General features: G+C 37.7%; 1 protein-coding gene and 1 long non-coding RNA gene across 3 annotated transcripts in view; one reads left to right on the plus strand and one right to left on the minus strand.

The window, feature by feature from the left end:
- Positions 1 to 14,840, minus strand: part of LOC141568513 (uncharacterized) — a 60,469-nt gene that overhangs the window by 11,026 nt on the left and 34,603 nt on the right. For both annotated transcript variants that reach the window (XR_012491667.1, XR_012491665.1), the window contains exon 4: positions 711 to 828. This is a non-coding gene — a long non-coding RNA (uncharacterized LOC141568513). The remainder of the gene's footprint in view (positions 1 to 710; positions 829 to 14,840) is intronic.
- Positions 9,206 to 14,840, plus strand: part of PPP1R42 (protein phosphatase 1 regulatory subunit 42) — a 34,223-nt gene continuing 28,588 nt past the window's right edge. The window contains exons 1-2 of the mRNA XM_074318664.1: positions 9,206 to 9,252; positions 13,517 to 13,734. Of these exons, the coding sequence (XP_074174765.1) occupies positions 13,606 to 13,734 (129 nt within the window). The 5' untranslated portion in view covers positions 9,206 to 9,252; positions 13,517 to 13,605. The remainder of the gene's footprint in view (positions 9,253 to 13,516; positions 13,735 to 14,840) is intronic.

Consider the following 14,840-nt stretch of genomic DNA (forward strand, 5'->3'; position numbering starts at 1 on the left):
AATATATTAACAAGTGCTAACCTATTTCAGTGAAGAGCAAAACTGAAACGAAAGCTGTATTAATAAGAGATTTTGAAGCACACATAGAACTTATATTTTCTAACTCTCAGGCTCCTGCTCCTAGATTTCTAAGAGTATCTTTAAATATCCCTCACATTAATATCACACACACTACAAGAACATTATATTTCAATCGAGATTTTGAATTTCAACTTTTATAATACACAGGCAACTGCTCGCTCCTTCAAACTCTAAATATAATACATTTCGTTTTTTCCTATTAACACAAGGAAAATTTACATTCTGCCTTAAGAGTTAAATACTGCTATATATCAAAATCCCAATTTCTCACTATGGGCTAAAGGCTGATCTGCTTCCTGCTTCCTCTCATTTTATTCTCCTCCTCACCACACTTCATCCACACTGTCCTGAATGCTTATGCTCACCCAGCTCTTGCCCGTCTCCTCGCCTTCAAACTGGCTGCTTCCTGGGCCTGGAACACTCCCTCACAGGCTCTCACAAGCCTGGCTCATTCCTCCAATCTCCGCTCACATTGTCCTCAGAGAGGCCTGGCCTGTCTCCCTCAGCTCAAGGAAACACTTCTTCCTTTCCCTCTTTCCTCCCTACTGCTACACCGCAGGTTCCCTCTATTTGTTTCCTTCACAGAATGTACCACAATCAGAAATTATCTTGGTCACTGATATACTTACTTTTTCACTGTCTGTCTCCTCTTACTAGAATGTAAGCTCCACGGGAGTGGGAACTTGGGCTACCTTCTGCATCCCCAGCACCTTGAACAATGGCACATAGCAGGCACGCAGTAAATATCTGTTCAATGAAGAAACAAATGCAGTGGATGGTTCAGTTTGCTTTTAAGAAACGTTAACAATATGTGTTTTTAGAATGACAAGATTAAATGTGTTCATGCCTTTTTTACGGGAAACTGACTTTTGTTGCACTGTTAGATTATTATCAAATGAATATCATTTCCCCAACTTCTTCATAGATTTAAAAGAAATTTAAAAAAATTTTTTAATTGTTCAATAAAGTTTCTCTATTGCAGAAATGTGCAAAAGGCCACATACTAGTAAAAAAAGGACCAGCCATTTTAAAAAACAAGCATAAAGAAGTGAAACTCTTTTCAAACAAGCTGACCCAAAAATGCAGACAAGAGCCAAGAAAATAAAGCAATTAAATACCAGTATACAGATATACAAGATGTTTTCACTGACTTTAACAAGTTATTTTGAAAGATACAAGGATAGAGTACATTACATTGCTAAGTTTCACTCTCAGCCTCAATCCATCACCAACTAATTAAACTTTTGCTGAACTTATTATTGGCCTGATAAACTTAAGCAAAGTCTTAAATCTCTATTACAAGACAGAGGTTCCCCACCCTTGGTTCAAAAGACAATTTAAAAATTTTCTAAAACATAAGCAATGAACTGTTCCTGAAACCTAATCTAAACTTTTTCTAAAATTATAAGTCCCTTTCTTGCAAATGCTCCCTGCAAGACTCACACTAAAGTGTTAGACTGTTGACAGTGGATGTTTCAGAGATAAAGACAAAACATTATTTAATTAGAAAATCAGTGACAATGTTTGCAAAAATACTTTTCAGAAAACATATTTACTCTAAGATATATTAACAGTATAAGTGCGACTTTAAAGTAAGGAAACTGATTTTCAGCTTAGATCCCTTAATTTACATCACATCTCACACATGGTATATTTATTACAATTTGACTCTCTAGTGGAAGGTAGAAATAAAGCATTTTAGAAGACACTTTCTGTACATTAAAGATCATAAATTTTTTAAAATAAAACTTGAGAAAATCCTTTCATATCCATTCTTAGTGGTGAAGGGGACAGGGAGAGACAGCTGGGTTTGAAAGTTTCCGAGATTAAGTGAACTTGATTTGGTGACTGAATGTGGGGGTTCCAGTATGTGAGACAGTACTGGAGGTGGCTTTTGGACTCTACTTTGGGGAGCAGGGTGGACTGTGGGAAAGACAGTGGGAAACTGAGGAGACAGATCAGTTTTGTGCAGGATAGAAATGAGTTCAGTTTTTGACAGGTTCACTTTACAGTTCCTCTAGGAATTCATATCCAGTTGGATGGATATGCCTGGAACTCAGGAGAAATACGTTGGATTGTTTTATGTATAACCTATATAATAGCATTACTGTATTTAATAAATGCATAAATTAGTTACTAAGGTAAGTTTTTAAACAACTGTTTATCGGTACCCGTATTTTGTATATCATGGCAATAATTAGAAGGCCATAAAGTTCTCAATTAAATGCTCATCTCCAGGTTACAGAAATCAAGATTCACACCATGAATGGAAACTGCTTCATCCATAACCAAAGGGCTTCCTTTATGTTGATTCTTCAACTGGCAGCTTCCATAAATGAATATTTTCATTTCAGCTAAGCTACAACCTCCTACAGTGACTTTCATTTCTCTCCTCTGAGCTCCACTCAGAATGTCCTATGAAAATGGGAATCATCTCTTCCAAAAAATTGAAAAAGAGACATTCTTCCCTAACTCATTTTATGGGCCAACATTACCCTGATACCAAACCTAGTAAGGATAACATAAAAAAAGAAAATTACAGACCAATATCTGTGATGAATACAGATGCAAAATCCTTAACAAAATTCTAGCAAATTGAATTCGACAATGCATAAAAAGATTATTCATCACGACCAAGTGGGGTTCATCCCCAGGGCACCAGGATGGTTCAACATCCGCAAATCCATCAATGTGATACATCACATAAACAAAATAAAGGACAAAAATCATATGATTATATCAATTGATGCAGAAAAAGCATTTGACAAGATACAACATCCATTTATGATTAAAACACTTAATAAAATAGGTATAGAAGGAAAATACCTTACATAATAAAGACCATATATGACAAACCCTCAGCTAATATCGCAATTAACAGTGAAAAACTGAAGCCCTTTGCTCTGCATTGAGGAACACGACAGGGCTGTCCCCTATCACCTCTGCTTTTCAACACAGTGTTGGAAGTCCTCACCAGAGCAATCAGGCAAGAAAAAGAAATAAAAGGCATCCAAATTGGGAATGAAGAAGTTAAATTGTCACTCTTTGCAGATAACATGATGCAATACATAGAAAACCGTAAAGACTCCACCAAAAAGCTATTAGAAACAATCAATGAATACAGTAAATTTGTTGGCTACAAAATCAACGTACAAAATCCATTGCATTCCTATATACTAACAATGAAATCCCAGAAAAAGAAATATAAAAAAAAATTCCTTTTGCAATTGCACCAAAAAGAATAAAATACCTAGGAATAAACTTAACCAAGGATGTGAAAGACCTATATGCTGAAAACTATAAGACATTTTTTAAAGAAATTGAAGAAGACACAAAGAAATGGAAAGACATTCCGTGCTCAAGGATTGGAAGAATCAACATAGTTAAAATGGCCATATTACCCAAAGCAATATACAGATTTAATGCAATCCCCAACAAAATTCCAATGGCATTTTTTAAAGAAATAGAACAAAAAATCATCAGATTTGTTTGGAACCACAAAAGACCCCGAATAGCCAAAGCAATCTTAAGAAAAAAGAACAATACTGGAGGTATCACACTCCCTGACTTTAGCTTGTACTACAGGGAAACAATAATCAAACAGCATGGTATTGGCCGAAAAACAGACACATACATCAATGGAATAGAATTGCGAACCCAGAAATAAGACCACATAAATATGGACAGATAATTTTTTTTAAAGATTTTATTGGGGAAGGGGAACAGCCCTTTATTGGGGAACTGTGTGTACTTCTAGGCCTTTTTTCCAAGTCAAGTTGTTGTCCTTTCAATCTTAGTTGTGGAGGGCGCAGCTCAGCTACAGGTCCAGTTGCCATTTTCTAGTTGCAGGGGGTGCAGCCCACCATCCCTTGCGGGAGTCGAACCAGCAACCTTGTGGTTGAGAGGACGCATTCCAACCAACTGAGCCATCTGGGAGCTCAGTGGCTCAAGGTGCCATGTTCAATCTTAGTTGCAGGGGGCACTGTCCACCATCCCTTGCGGGACTCGAGGAGTTGAACTGGCAACCTTGTAGTTGAGAGCCCAATGGCCCATGTGGGAATCGAACCGGCAACCTTCGGAGTTAGGAGCATGGAGCTCTAACCGGCTGAGCCACCGGGCCGGCCCTGGACAGATAATTTTTGACAAAGAAGCAAAAAACATACAATGGAGAAAAGACAGCCTCTTCAATAAATGGTGCTGGCAGAATTGGAAAGCCACGTGCAAAAGAATGAAACTGGACTGCTATCTGTCACCATGTACCAAAATTAATTCAAAATGGATCAAAGACTTAAGCATAAGACCTGAAACAATAAACTGCATAGAAGAAAACATAGGTACTAAACTTATGGACCTTGGGTTCAAAGAGCATTTCATGAATTTGATTCCAAAGGCAAGGAAAGTAAAAGTTCAAATAAATGAATGGGACTATATCAAACTTAAAAGCTTCTGCACAGCAAAAGAAACCATCGACAAAATAAAGAGCCAACCAACTGAATGGGAGATGATTTTTGCAAACAGTGCCTTCGATAAGGGGCTAATGTCCAAAATATACAAGGAACTCATACAACTCAATAACGAAAAAACAAACAACCCAACAGAAAAATGGGCAGAGGACCTGAAGAGACATTTCACCGAAGAGGACATACAAATGGCAAATAGACATATGAAAAAATGGTCAACATCACTAATCATCAGAGAAATGCAAATAAAACCACAATGAGATATCACCTCACCCCAGTTAGAATGGCTATCATCAACAAGACAAATAGTAACAAGTGTTGGAGAGGCTGTGGAGAAAAAGGAACCCTCATACACTGTTGGTGGGAATGTAGATTGCTGCAGCCGCTATGGAAGGCAGTGTGGAGGTTCCTCAAAAAATTATGAATAGAATTACCATATGACCCAGCAATCCCTCTCCTGGGAATCTACCAAAAAAATCTGAAAACATTTATCCATAAAGACAAGTGTGCTCCAACATTCATTGCAGCTTTATTTACAGTGGTCAAGACATGGAAACAACCAAAATGTCTTTCGATAGATGAATGGATAAAGAAGTTGTGGTATGTATACACAATGGAATACTATTCGTGGTAAGAAAAGGTGAAATAGGACCATTTGTGACAACATGGATGGATCCTGAGATTATAATGCCAAGCGAAATAAGTCAGACTGAAAAAGCAGCGAACCATATGATTTCACTGATATGTGGTATATAAACCAAAAACAATAAAAGAACAAGACAAACAAATGAGAAACAAAAACTCATAGACACAGACAATAGCTTAGTGGTTATTAGAGGGTAAAGGGGGAGGGGGCGGTAGATGAGGGTAAAGGGAATCAAATATATGGTGATGGAAGGAGAACTGACTCAGGGTGGTGAACACACAATGGGATTTATAGATGATGTAATACAGAATTGTACACCTGAAATCTATGTAACCTTACTAACAATTGTCACCCCAATAAACTTTAATTATTAAAAAAAAGAAAAGAAAATGGGAATCATGTCCCAAATTTCTAAGTAAATCTTCCCTCCTTCGGGGAATTTTCCATTGCTGCCTGTATTAGCTATTTATTGCTGCATAACAAATTACCCCAAAACTTTGTGGTTTAAAACAACATATATTTATTATTTCACAGATATCATGGGCCAGGAATTTGGGTCCTCTGCTTCAGGGTCACTCACAAGGCTGCAATCAAGGTGTTGGCCAGGGATGAGGTCTCGTCTGAAAGCTCAACTGTGGAAGGATGGACTTCCAAGCTTAAACCATAGTTGTTGCCATTTAGTTTCCTGTTGGACTTGAGGCTCTCAGTTCCTCACTAGCTTTTGGCTATAGGCCATCCTCACTTCCTTACCAAGTGAGACTCTCCTGAGTGACAGCTTGGTCTATAAGCAAGTGCAAGCTAAAAAAACAATAGAGAGAGTCTGCTAGGAAGACAGAACTCACAATCTATTGTAACCTAATTGCGGAAATGACAGCTCATCAGCTTTGCCTTATTCTATTGGTTGGGACAAGTCATTAGGTCCAGCCCACATTCAAGTTGAGGTGATTACACAAGAGCCTGAAGACCAGGAGGTGAGATCACTGAGACCATCTTAAAAGTCTGCCTACCTTAGTCGCTAATATTTACCAACCTACAAGGTCAAGACAAAAGGAGTTAACTCCAATAAAAGCTAATTTTTCTGTACAGAATTATGTGATGACATACATGTCTAGGCCCTCTAAAATGTGGCTTTCTCAATGAAAGTGACTGATCATTAAAGGGTTTGCTTAGTGCTTCCCACAGGGCTGTGTAGCATGTACTCTAGAAGGTCAAGAAGTACAAAAAAATGTACAAAGATATATACAAAAATTTTTGAAATAAAAGGGGTATTTCTATCTAGTTACTTGGAAACTCCAGTGGAGACTTTGTAAAATATGCTTTTTAGCATGATTCTTCCAACAGTGCCTTTTAAAATGATTCTCAAGGCTTCACAATTTTTTTTTTACAAATACAAATTTCCCAACATCTGTCAAAGTGTAACTCTTAGACTACTTTACACTGAACTTACAAATGTGGCACTGAAAACAAGTATTTCTTGTAGTCTGCCAAATTTCTGCCACATTGGAAAATACACAGACGATTGTTTAACACTGTGTGCCACTAGACAGGAATTATATTTCACATCTTAATGAGAAAATACTTTCTCTTAAGCTTAACTTGTTGCATGAAAAAAGTTAATTAGTAATTCAACCATTTAAAACTATTTTAAATACCAGCAGTCACAAAGCGATTTTCAATTCCACAAAGAGCAGGATCCAAAATGAACTTTCAGAATATAATTTTATCATTTTTTAAAACCTAATGACTAAAATAAGAGAAACAATCATAATCCCACCACCAAGAAATAACCACTATTATATATTTTGGTGTATAGATATAGGTATAGATCTACATCTAAGTCTATACTTATAGATCTTTTTAGACATTTAAATGTGTATATAATTTTACCACAAATGAGACCATACTCCCTCTTATAATGATATATGAAATTGTTAAAAAAATAAAGATTAACTGAGTGACTGATTTCCAATGAAGCCTTGCTGAACACGTTCCTGGCAGAGTTAACTGAATGCTACCCAGAGTAACGGGACAGCCCTGCAAACATTGCCAAAGCTCTTGTTCCCCAGCGAATGACCTATAAAACAGGTGACAAAGGGCATCTGATTTGTGCCATAGAGTTTTAGCCATATTATTTTGACCATTTTTTACTTCTCCATACCTTCTATCGCTTTTTATTGTTAGGCAACTCCCTTCTTAAACTCTTTCTCTGGTGTCCACATCTAAAGTATTAGCTCCTGAATCACTGAATTATTACTTGGTCTCAGAATCTCACTTATGATGAATCTTTCTCTGACATCTTAACCAGCTTTGCTTCCCTCTGCCATCCAAACTAGTTGGCATAGTTACTGACTTGCTATATTTCTCTTTTCCCTATTTTTCTCCCTCACTACCATTTATGGCCTTATAGTTTCAGTGATTCTTCTATTCTGGAAACTCTTAAATCTATCGCACCTCACACTTAGGTGTGTAAACCAACACATCCACTTCCCCTCAAATTACTTGACATCTCTCCTCTTTTTCCACTATTGTTCCTTTATCCCGGAGTTATCTTCAATTTCTCCCTCCCGTTTATCCTATCGGATCTCTCCTTATTAAATCATGCTTCAAGATACCTCCTCAATTTGTTCATTCCTTGCCACTTTCTTTGCTTTCACTCTAATCCAGGCCAAAAGTGCCTCACAACTGGACTTCAGCAACAATGTCCCGAATGGGATTAGGGTTCACCTGTCCCCATCCCTCTGCCCCGCTTTGTAGGCTACTCACTTCACCCATCAGTGATAGAGAAGGAAAGCGGATCTGGGCTTGAAATCAGGGGCTCAAGGGTAAACTCCCTCTCTGCCACCTCTGATGCGACCTTCCACATATTTGTCTTGTCTCTAGGTCTGGAAGTTTCCTCATCTGTAAAATGGCAAACTGGCCTGTCCACACGGGCTCTAGGTTGCCTTGTAACCCTTAACAATCTCCTATTTTCATGTTCCTTTGCTCAAGGAACAACGACAACCTTTCCAGCATGCTCTGCCCCTCCAAGAGCACAGCTGTTTCCCACTGTTTCCCAGCTTGCTCTGTCCCTTACATCCAGATTGCTTATTTTATCATATCCCTAACGCGCCCCAGTCTTTCCACTGTAAATGTCAGTTCCCTGTTTTATTGTTCTTCTCCTTCATTTATAAATTATTCATTTATGGAGTGACTGCTAATCCACAAAGTACTTTGCCAGGTCCTGGGAATAAGGAGGTTAAAGACATAATCCTTGCCCTCAAAGAATTTACCATTTTATTGGAGATATGGGTAAGTAACAAACATATAGCAGTGTGGTGACTGTTATGCGAAAAGAACTTAATATAGCCTAGCTGTTTGGGGGCACAAAGCAGCATCACGTAAGACTGAGGGCATAAAAAGGCTTCAAAAAGGATGTGCTAATTACAAGCTGAGTCCTTCAATCTTAAAAGGGAAAATAAGGATTAAGAAGGAAAGAAAGCGTGTCCTACTGGTACCTTGAGAAGGGGAGAGGTGAGGTTCAAGTTCATTAGAACAGGGCACAGGGGGCCAACACCCAGGTTGGAATACTGGAGTCCAGAGGGCAAGAGGCAAGCGGGGAGGCTGGTCCTGATGAATGGGCGGGAATGCAACCCTAAACAGTCTGGAGTTTATCTGAGGAAAGAGTGAAGTATGGGCTGTACTTTGATTTAGACAATTTGTTTCCTGGTCTGTTATTGGGAGAAGGTGATTGGTTTGGGGGCACTGAAACGTTCAATACTGATGCGAGGAAAATCCAGTAGGGGGAAATGGTGGCCTGCCAAAAATTGTCCTGGCTACCGGTTGGTCCCCTAAAACGCAAATGTGGCCTCATCGAGCTAAATGCCTTCACTCACACCCCGCCTGGGGACTACCATCAACCTCCAGCCGCAGCGTCACAGAGACAAGACCCCCGCGGGGCCACAGGGGCGGGCACTTCCGGAGACATCGCGAGATTTCCCGTGAGCCGTGGCCAGACCAGGAGCGTCCGGTCGCCTGGCAACCGCACACGGCGGCTGAAGAGTCTGGCACTGGAGAAATTTACCAAACGTGAGTTACTAACTCGGCTCATCCAGCGACGGGTGAGGTGCCTTCAGGGAAAAAGCGTGGGGACAGAGGAAACCCTAGAGTCAGGTTTCTCAAACTTGCCTGCCAGTAAGACTTTTCTGGGGCACTTGTTAAAATGCAGATCCCTGACCCTTATCTCTAGACAGCTAGAATTTCTAGAAAAACAGTCTGAAAGTCTGTATTTTAAAGACGCGGCTATAATCAGGCAAGGTTGGGAAAGAGCTCTAGAGGAGACACGGTGGAGGGGTGGCCGCGGAGTTGAGGGAGGGTGACTTGAGTTTGAAAAGGAGACAGTAAGAGCGTGGGCGATTTAGAGCATCTGTAAGTCACTGAGCCGGGGGCTGGCTAAGGGAAATGCACAAACTGAATCTGGAAACGTCTACCACACCTAGCCAGTCCGAGCCCCAGGAGATGAAAGCCAAGGTGTCCACCAGCATGGTTCCCAGAGCGCCTGTAAAGCAGCTCTAAGCTGTCCCCCACCCGGTGGGCGATCTGGCGAGTGGGAGCTATCCTAGCAAGCGGAGCCCCGAGTAACAGAGGGATCTAGTAGGGGGGAAATTATGAAAAAAGTAGTTTCTCAAACTTTAGAAAATGAACCTCTTTTAAAAGAAAATCAGGGACACCCACAAGTGTTGACACAATTAGTTTTATTATAATATTCTAAAATGTATCCAAATCCAAACTAGGTTCAGCTTAAACTCCTGAAGCTTATACTTTCTCCAAAACAAACTACAATACCAATGAAGTTTAAATTAATGTTATATTAACAAGATAAATGGTGGTGTTTTGATGAAACTAAATCCTCTTTCAGGGATCAGGTTCTTTTGATTTAACAGTCTCTATTGTGTTACGGGTTGATTCAATTCTCTCTCTTTCTACATCCAAGCCCCTGGAAAGTTTTCCTAAAGCTTATGATGAAGTCCACTGACCTGCCCTTGGTTTAATAAATACTTCTTTAGATACTTACACTTGCCTCTTTTCTAATTATCTGAGAGAATTAAATTTATTTCTGTATAAACATCAATGTGTACACTGGAACCTAGAGACAAAATCCATTTATAGAATAGTCATTCATGAAGATTCAGATATTTCAAAGTTTCTCTGTTTTCGCCTAGGTTAGAAAGCAGAGCCTAAAGCAAAAACTCATGTGATAGCACTTTTAGGGGGTTGTTATCTCAGGGAAGCAGGAGGGTGGGCGGGGGGAATAATGAGACAGAGATGGAGGGAGAGCAAGTATAAGACAGTATGTAACCCAGAAGACCACAGCATGTTTTCAGAAGGATGTTTTGAAATGGTTGTGACTCCTAAAAATCCATGGGGTTGGGGGTGGGGAGGAAAGAGAATAAATCATTCATAGCTCTGATCTCCCAAGGGTCAAAGTTACCCCACAAGGCATCACGTCCTTCAAAGTACAGGGTCACTCCTGCCTCAGCTATAAGGGAGAAACCCTGGAGTGTATAACCTCTTTCAGATGTGCATTTCACCACAGTTATCAGTGTAAAAGAGATATATGAAATTTCGAGAAAAAGTTCTAAAATTTTAAAATATAGCCCAAAGAAATATTTTTTAATGTACAGCCCAGAAATAGCCATCTTTAGTTTTAAACCCTAAAGAAGCTCTTGCAAATGTGCTAAGATGACATACATATACCATAAAAGCAACATTGCAAAAGCAAAAAAAAAATTTAAAAATTAAAACACCCAAAGATCTATCATTAGAATAAATTTCTTACGATGGAATATTATATAGCAGCACAAATATTCTAGAGCTGCACACATCAACTCTGATGATTCTTACAAGCAAAACATTAAGCAAAAAAGAAAATGAGTCAGAATAATGCCACTTATGATGTGTAAATATGTAAAAAACAACAGTATATGTTGTTTAGGTATACATACATTTGTAGTAAAAGTATAAAGACATGAATATGGGTGTCTGAATTTAAGATAAAATCTAAAATAGGAGAGTAGAGAGGGAGAAAGTTATAGAGGGGTTCCAAATGTATTTGTAGTATTTTATATTTTAGCTGATTTGTGGGTCCATGGGTGTGGTGTTATTCTTTACACTTTTATGATGATATATTTTGTGAAATATTTTTTAGGCAAGATTAATAAAAGTGAGCTACAAATAAAGAAACAAAAACTCATAGATACAGACAATAGTTTAGTGTTTACCCGAGGGTAAGGGGAGACGGAGGATGGTAGAAGAGGGTAAAGGGGATCAAATATATGGTGACAGAAGGAGAACTGACTCTGGGTGGTGAACACACAATGTAATATATAGATGCTCTATTATAGAATTGTACATTTGAAACCTATGTAGCTTTGTTAACGATTGTCACCCCAATAAATTTTCATAAAAAAGAGAAAAGTTAGCTTTACTTAATTAGAAACTTTGTTCAGAATATTACTGTTGTGTTTGAAATTTGATCTGTAAACAGTAATCCTTTATGTCCACCATACCACACAAACTGAGGTGTTTGGTTGGTGTATCCAATGAATCCCAGATTCCCTGAAATAATAATGCTCAATGTTAAACTGTGTTTTTGTTTATATTTTTGATAAGAGAATAAAAGCACAATTAGAGAAACTGGGATATGTATCACTTAAATAGCTATACTTCTGGAATGGTTGTAAAAAATGGGTTATCTCAAACTTATGAACAACATATGGGTATCTGACATACAGCAATATTTTATTAATAGCACGTTCCCCTTATTTAACAGCCCTAATATATTCCAGTGCAAAGAGTGAACAGTGTTCACCGTATCTGTGAACAAACCCGTAGAATAATAAGGACAGATAACATGTTTTGATCTATGTACCAGGCGCTGTACAGAACTCTGTTATGCATGATGATCGTGTGTCATCCTCACAATATCCCTTAGAAGTAGGTACCATTATTACCCTAACTTTGTAAGATGCTGAGGAAACATGCCCAAGATTGCCTAACCAGTGAGCAATGAAGCCAAAATTTCATCTCAGGCAGTCTAGACTGAGAAATACTACATTATGTTGCCTCCTTATGGATTATACTTGTAGTAATATAACAAAATTTCAAAGCCAGCCCCATTTTCAAGTATTTTGCGCCACTGACCTATGTATACATTCAAGGTTTTCACACCATTTGTTCTGATTTGGGGATTTAGTAAATATGATCACCATGGGAACTATGGAAAAAGGAGCCAGGAAACATGGTCTCATTCCCAACTGCCACTAACTTGAGCAGTTTGAGACAAATCTCTGGGCCTTACTTTCTTCAAGAAAGAGCACTGGATGATATTCCTTGAGGTCTTTTTCGACTCCAAGAGAGAAAACTAATACTTTAAAAGGTGCTCACAACTAGTGACATCAGCATCATGGCAGAATGAGAAGACTCCTTTGATTCTCCCCTTAAACTTACAAGTCAGACAACTATAAGTCAACAAAGGATCCCCTACTCAACACACAAACACGCCTGAAAAATCCATGCATTGGGACCTCTGAGTCATTATTCACAATGACATGGAAACAACTTTAGTGTCCATTGACAGATGATTAGATACAGAAGATGTGGTACATATACATAATGGAATACTACACAGCCATAAAAAAAGATGAATATTGCCATTTGTGACAACATGGATGGATCTGGAGAGTATTATGCTAAGTGAAATAAATCAGACGAAAAAGGACAAAAACTGATTTCACTCATATATGGGATATAAAACAAAAAGCAACAAATGAACAAACAAAACAAAAAAACATCATAGATACAGACAACAGAATGGTGGTTACCAGAAGAGAAAGGGGGTAGGGGAGAGGACAAAATAGATAAAGGGGGACAAATATATGGTGATGGAAGGACGCCAGACTTCCAGTGGTGAGCACACAATACAGTATACAGATGTCGTATTATAAAGTTGTATAACTGAAATTTATATAATGTTATTAATTAATGTTACCCCAATAAATTTAATTTTTAAAAAATTAAATGAAAAAAGATGACCACCATAACAGTTCAATACTACAGAGAGAGAAAGATTTAAAAGTAAAAGTGAATGAGCATTGTGTATTTAATTAATTTTGGTATTTTAAGTTTTTTTATAAAAAGAATTAGGTCTATAAACTTGGAAAATAACCTAAATGTCTCTAAAAATGTCTATGACCTAGCTTATCAAATAGTTTTATATAAGAAAAAGAGTAAGTCAAAACAATTTTTCTTAAATTGCTATGTACATTATATTCCTTTTTTCTTTAATTTTTAGAAAGTTGGGCATGAAACAATACCTAAACCTGCTTCTTGACATGGCATCAGATCAGAGCAATTGCTGAGAGTTTGATTTATAGAGAAATCATGGTTCGGCTAACCTTGGATCTCATTGCCAAAAACAGCAATCTTAAACTTCGAAAAGAAGAAACCACTTCACAATACCTGAAGAAAATAACTCATTTAAATTTTTCAGACAAAAATATAGACGCAATTGTGAGAACTCTGAAATTATTTTCTATTTTTATATAATTAACAATGTAAAGTTTAGAAACTGGTGTCAGAGCATACCTTCTTATTAACTGTATTTTTATTATACTTATTAACTACATATTCATTAGCCAGCTTTATATTGGTGTTTGATTTTAATTTCCTGCTTGGGATGGTAAACTTATTAAGTCTATAAAATATACCTGTGTGATAGTTAAAAACTCTATAGTGTAGCAAACTAGATTTACAAGTATATGTTGGAAAACAATTTCAAAGATAATTACTTAGGTATAATTCCAGAACCTTGGAATACGAATTGTTTTAACATATCAAAATATTAAGAATTAACTATGTGAGTACAATAGTTCAAAACTTTAACAGTGACATCTTTTTTGCACATAATTTAACTGGTTAGATGAATGTAGGTTATACTCTGTCAGTTACATCAGACAAGATTATGTTTACTTGGATATACTCTGAAAGTACATTTTCTCTGTTTTAAGCCAACTCTTGGCTTTAATTTGGGAAATTTTAAAGGCAACAATAACTCATGTAGGCCATTTGTATTGATATCCATTGCCTACAATAAAATGCTAAAGAATATATATATATGTATACACACACACACACACACACACATACACATACACACACATATATTATATACATATATATTCATATATATGGGAGAAAATTTCTCGGAAACATATGAGATACATGAGGGCAGGGATCATGTCTATTTTCTTCACATCACCCTAAATCCCCCCATCTAATACTGTGCCTGACTTATATTAAGTTCTTAAATATTTATTGAGTGGATGAATGAATGAACAAATGAAAAAACACCAAAGCCCGAGTCAAAATTGTCCATTAAGACAACTGGTTTGTTTTTGTTTTATTGTTTACAGAACCCTGCTCAGCTCCCATTCTACGTCGTATATCCCTTTCCAGTTTCCTGCGATCCTTCTTCCCATGAAGTCAATTGCCAAAACCCCATGTTTCTCTTTTGTTGCCCAAAGCTCTCTACCTCCTCACACCACATACAGGCTGCTTTCTCCAGAGCCTCCATTTAATGGTCTTTGGCCCCTCACAATGTTCCTTCACTGTGGATG

Source organism: Rhinolophus sinicus, linkage group LG14, assembly GCF_036562045.2.
Source record: "Rhinolophus sinicus isolate RSC01 linkage group LG14, ASM3656204v1, whole genome shotgun sequence".
In the NCBI taxonomy this organism is placed as follows: Eukaryota; Metazoa; Chordata; class Mammalia; order Chiroptera; family Rhinolophidae; genus Rhinolophus; species Rhinolophus sinicus.